The sequence below is a fragment of the Acyrthosiphon pisum genome, unplaced genomic scaffold (assembly GCF_005508785.2).
Source record: "Acyrthosiphon pisum isolate AL4f unplaced genomic scaffold, pea_aphid_22Mar2018_4r6ur Scaffold_13167;HRSCAF=13805, whole genome shotgun sequence".
NCBI lineage: Eukaryota > Metazoa > Arthropoda > Insecta > Hemiptera > Aphididae > Acyrthosiphon > Acyrthosiphon pisum.
This window is the reverse complement of record NW_021761735.1, coordinates 1-6,145: the sequence shown is the minus strand read 5'-3', so window position 1 is coordinate 6,145 and position 6,145 is coordinate 1. Positions and strand designations below refer to the sequence as shown.

At 24.5% G+C, this 6,145-nt stretch overlaps 1 protein-coding gene across 1 annotated transcript; it reads left to right on the top strand.

Annotated features, from left to right (window-relative positions):
- Window positions 1-6: 6 nt before the first annotated feature.
- LOC100574023 lies at window positions 7-4,276 on the top strand. The gene is made up of 12 exons (XM_003248837.4): window positions 7-92; window positions 170-365; window positions 1,113-1,255; window positions 1,341-1,450; window positions 2,033-2,130; window positions 2,234-2,311; window positions 2,383-2,462; window positions 2,598-2,708; window positions 2,769-2,936; window positions 3,014-3,070; window positions 3,761-3,907; window positions 4,001-4,276. The coding sequence occupies exons 1-12, from the start codon at window positions 33-35 to the stop codon at window positions 4,244-4,246; spliced, it is 1,494 nt and encodes a 497-aa protein (XP_003248885.2). The 5' UTR covers window positions 7-32; the 3' UTR covers window positions 4,247-4,276.
- Window positions 4,277-6,145: the final 1,869 nt, after the last annotated feature.

Below are 6,145 nucleotides of genomic sequence, written 5' to 3'. Positions count from 1 at the left end.
ATGTGCAGTTCTTGAGACAAGATATCAACTCAATGCACCAATTTATACAACGTGTATTAGACTCCACAAATTCAAATCAGCTTGATTACAATGTTTGTACATTTTTTATCTAACTTAATCTAATCTAATTTAATAGTATCTGTAACCATATTTTTATATTTATGTTTAGCTCATTATGTCAGAAATTGAGCACTGTAAAGGCATACAAAATAGTTGTCCGAATAATTTTTGTGAAGTACTCAATGAAGAATTAACAGCATTAAAATGTTCTGTTACTGCTTGTTTGTACAACATATTATATAATAAACTCGAGTCTAGAACTAAAATAAGCACTGAAGATTCTCGCCTCATTTATCCTAATCATTGTAAGTATATTTACAGTTAAAAGTATTATAAGTATAATTAAAAGAATTAAATTAAATACATCTAATTTTTATTTTGTTTAAAAAAATATTAATACAGTGGCAAAGCTAACTATGAGACAAACAGATATTTTCTGCACAAGTTATTTCATTTATGCATTATTTAAAATGTTTAAACAATATACATATATATATATATTATATAAACTAATATTACTTTATTAATAATATTATATATTTAAATGTATAATATGAATAAATAGATTATCAGTCTGGCTGCATTGTGACGTGCCAAAACCAACAAAAATGTTGCTAGCTGAGACAATACATGTAGTCTCACATACTATTAGCCATAGGGTATTTGGTGTGTGTAACAAGTGCCTGAGAATGGGAGTACTTGTGCAAGGATGTAAAAGATATATGTATAACAAATATTTAATTATAATAAGTACATTTATATTTATAGCAGATTGGCTTTTTTCGTGGAACCTGTGTAATGTTATATGCACTCTTCTAACTCCTTATCAATAAAAATGTGAACAAACTATACTGTATACTGTATATAGTATAATATAATACGTATAATTTATTATCTGTATTATTATATTTAGTTATTACATAAAAAAATATTTTAAAACTTGAAAAAAAAAAAATGTTGATTTGTCCACCCGAATCCTAAACCCAAGCTATATAGTACTATATATATACTAATTTATATTTTTGTAATTTGTATACATTTTGTATTTCTAGATTGTTTGGACAGTAACTATAAATCTGACGAAGACAGATTACAAAAAGTTTTTGTTGCTTTGGTTCTCCATTTTTTTCTTTCTTTTATTATAAATCTTAATGATGTCTTGGAAGATTTGCTCAAAGATATTAACCCAAAAGATGTTTGTATTTACATTTATTATTGATTGTTGGATATAATAGTATTATTATATAGTTTTGAACTAATATAAAAAATTTTATTTTCAGGCTTTCCGTGTCTTACAAAAAAGTATTAAACCATTGACAAATAAATTACATAGTAATTCTCTGGTATTGGAAAAAATTCTAACTTACAGTGCTGATTTAAAAACATTTAAGTAAGCATAAATTAATACATTATTACTCTTAGTGTTACATACAATTTTTGAATTTTGTCATTATTAAAACTGATGACATTGTATTGTTATATATTCTATAATATAGAGAAAATAAAATGTGCCACATTGTGCTGAATATTTTCCTATGTTTTTAAGATTAGATAAGGAAAATGTGATCACAATAAATATTAATTAAAATATATTCATCAATGTTAATACTATCATACAAATAATAAGTAAAATAAAAACATAAATATTATCAACTTATCCTAAGGAAACTAAATTAAACAACTTAATTTAAATATAAGTTAAAATAATATTGTAAATAAAATGTAAATATAATTCAAACTATAAATTGGCCTTAGCTGCCGATGTTATTCGGATCAATAATAAAAAAAAAATAATAATAAGTATATTATATTGATTTGTACACAAATTTGTTAATGGTTAATTTTTTGTTATATGGATTCAACAATAAGTGGTCAACAAATTGTTAACAACTAAAATTACTAAATTACATCTAATAATAGATTAAAATAATAAATCAATGTGCAATGTAACAATTGTATTGTATTTTTTTAGATTTGATTCTCAACACATTGTTATGGAAAATATTTTGCTATTCATATCAAATAAATATATTGAATGTGTTAATTCTATTAAAGAATTCATAAAATCAGGTAATGTATTCTACTTGAATTTTTATTTTAAGTTTACAATAAAAATTTTTTGTATTGTTCCTATAGTTAATTGTATATTAATTGTTTATTTTTTTTTTTATAGATAATACTGTTAACATTGATTGTTCAGCTTTGCGTCAAAACATAATATCGTTTATGGCATTAAAGTTTCCTATTGGAGGTATTTAAACATTTATAAAATATATTACTTTAAATTATATGTGATTTTAATTTAATTTATTTAATTTACAGAGTTAGTGAACTCTGGTGAATATTTGGATCCTACCAATATAACCAAGAAATTGGATGGTGCTTATGACACCGTACATACTGTAAGTAAAACAATATTTCTAATATGATAAATCAAATCTAAAATGTTCTTTACATTATAAACATTTTCTTCAATGTACAGTTTAACTTATTATTTTTACTCTCGAATTTCTATTCAGTCTGTGTACATTTTATAGCTGTTACGGGCCATAAATATATTGGAGTTTGAATATTTATATAAATATAGCCAAGTGGATATGCACTGGCATATGAGAAATCCACTATTGCACGTGAAACATTCAAAACAAGTAACAGTTATAATTAGTTTTAGTTTTTAACTGTTTTTACAATCATCAAACTATTTTCAGGCTAAAGAGGAATTAAATTCAGCATCAATTTCTCAAAATAGCTACAAAAGTATTATTCATGTTTATAACGAAAAATTAAATGAAGAGATGAACAGGTCATTATCATTAGAACAAGAAAAAATCCATTGGGAAAATGAGTATAAACTTTTATGTAAAAAAAAGGAAAGTGTAAGTATACTTAACAGATTGTTATAAGAAAATAAAAGTTTGATTTTATTGTACTAATTTCCTAAATATTGTGATAGGTACCATATAAAGACAAATATTCTGCAAGTTCGGAGGCATTTGCGGTGGAAAATGAAGTAAGTAATACAATTATAATAATATATGTAATTATATACTTAAGAGTAATTTTATAACGTAGTCATACTTTTCAATCTGTAACTAATGTTATATTTTATAACATATGTAACCTATTTTTGGAGGCTTTTCATAGTTTTCTGAAAACTACGCCAATCGTTTAAATTTGAACAAATTCACACAATAGATATTTATAATTTTTATGTATTTTTCTTTTACCAACAGTCAATGAGATGTGCGACCTGTTGGCTTTCGTTGAATTTTAAATTTAAATTAAATATTTTATATTAACATAGACCATGACTCAAATATACAAGGTTATTATACATAACCTATATTGTTATCAAACAAAAATAAAATGGCAGCGTAAGTGTATATAGTACAGTCTATATCTTAGTATATAATATTTATCATAGTATAGGTTGTCCTCTTACGCTGCCGTTTTAATTTGTTAATGTGATAAAATGATGTAGTGGAGGTACTATTGTAATAACCTTGTATATTTAAGCCATGTCATAGACTATATACTTAATAAGTCCATGTTTGTGGTAGAAAATATCACATTTATTAATGATAAAGTAATTACAATAATAATTATAATATAATATTTTTCTTTTTTTTAATAATAATGATAATTTTAGTATTTACTCATTATGATTTATTTTAATCAATTATATATTGTTGGTTTACAGTTGGGAAAATGCGAGTCGGGTTTTCAATTTAATGATGGAGTAATGGAGAGAGAAAAAGAACTCAAATGTTATTTTGAAAAGAAAATTAATAATTTGATTTCCACGAATAAAGAATTATCCAGCCAAAGCAATGCTTACGCTATGGAGGTTAGCTCGCGCATATTATTATTCTGTTTATATGCCAATCATTCTTTGTCGACTAAAATTTCATGTATTTTTGATATATTTAAAATTTTATAGATCACCGCATTGAAAACACGACTGGACCATAGCATATTTGTGCGTAACGATCTGGAAATAAAGCTACATGAGGCATCAGAACACATTGATGATCTGAAAGAGGAATTTCACTTAACATCTACCAATTACGAGTCACAACTCAGAGCAATGACCGAACATTTGGCTAGTTTAAACGAGACGGTTGTGTTAGAGCGACGACATATAGACGATCTTAACAGTCAATTGAAAATGAAAGCAGTGAGTTAAATTAAAAATCCTTGATATAATTATTAGGGTTTTGAGGCTTTACATACTTGCAAAATTATAATGAAAATATACACAAAAAATTTAATTTGATGCCAATTTTTTTCATAATTCTGGATTTAAAATATAAATTACATATTGCATAATTTGTAACTTTTAGATTCTGAGCGATGAATGTATTGATTTCAGAATATGTTTTTTTATGTTTGTCATAACCTTTTGGCGAAGTAAAAATGCTTTAATTTTTTTAAAAGTTAAAAAGTAAAAAAATTCCAAGTAATTTTCATAAGTTTAGGGAAATACCAAAAAAAAAAACTAAGACAAAACTGGATTTTGGTGAAAATTGATTGGTTTTTATGGTGTAACTCAAAAACATATAACTGTAGGTACTTAAATTATTCATTAAATATATATACGACTGTTGTCCATACAGGACAGAATTTTCAAATAATTTTAACCAATTTGAGCTATTTAATGGCAAGAAAATGTTTTATTTGGTCTTTTATACTACTATAAAACTACTGTACTATTAAGTACTTCATAAGTTGTTATTAAAGTATTACTCAGTGTACTTTAAAACAATGTAGAGCGTAAATCACAGTAATTTTTTTATGAAAGTCTGAAGTAAATGACTTACGAATAACCTTAGATACCTACTTGAAATATTCACCAAATGTCTATGTTTTTTTTTATACAAGCATTTGAAATTTTAACTTTGACATAATTCATCAAAATGTATAACATTTTCTTAAGCTATTACCTATTTATACCAGAAACGGCATAAACTCATTGTTCTATGGTAAGGTGGTGTTGACTCAAAAGTTATGAACAATAATAGAGTTTGATAGAATATACATTATTAATAATATAATAAATAAATCTTAATAAATATAAAAGATGCTATGTTTTTGCAAAAATTAAATCAACCTACTGTTATACTAATATTAAAGTAAGTTAGGTACTTTAACAACAACAAAAAACAGATCTTGAAATATACTTGATAAAGGTAAGAATCCATCTCTGATTAAAATTGTTTTTTTTTGTATTCAATAATACTATACTACATTGCATTCAAATTTACACATCCACTACAATGGCCCACTCAACACCTACTGTACAGCAGACCGACATCCACTATTTTAAAAAGTTTAAAGAAAAATAAAAAAATTTATCAAAATGAAAAACAATTTTTTTCGGTAAGACTATAAAATAGACTACTGCTTATTAATCGATTGGAATTAAAACACGGGCAGACATTTTGGATTATTTCTTTAGTAGTATATTCAACTTATAAATGAGAAAAAGAAGATAAAATCAAACTAAAATCTTGATGATTTCAAACAAAACAATTGTTGAATTGTAGGCTTGAGCAGGGCTTCAAAACGTTATTATAACGTTATAATTTATAACGCTATAACGGAAAAAAAATGAAAAAACATAAACGAAATCAATAAACAAAAAACGAAAAAAAATTGAATAACATTAAACATAATATGTCATTAATCATAATTCATGATTAAAAATAAACAATAAACGTATTTGTAACGTAAAAAAATTGCATAAAACGTTATTTGAAATAACGTTCGTGATTTTTTTTTACATTGAGCCCAATATAATTTTTTTTTAAAATCTTATAGCTATGAACAATTCAAAGTTGGCTAGACTGTGTTGACAATAATTTATATTTTCCGAATTATTTTATGGCAGGTTTATTTATAAATATTGAATTCATTACTTTATAATAAAATATTTAATATTCAACTAATAATAAAATTATTATCCGTTTATGTTCGATTTAATTGGTGAAAAAATGCGGGCGTGTTATTTGGAGTATAATTTGATATAATTTAAAAGTTGCTATTGTTGTTTAGTTAGTTGTAGATTTGTCGTCAAATTGTAATT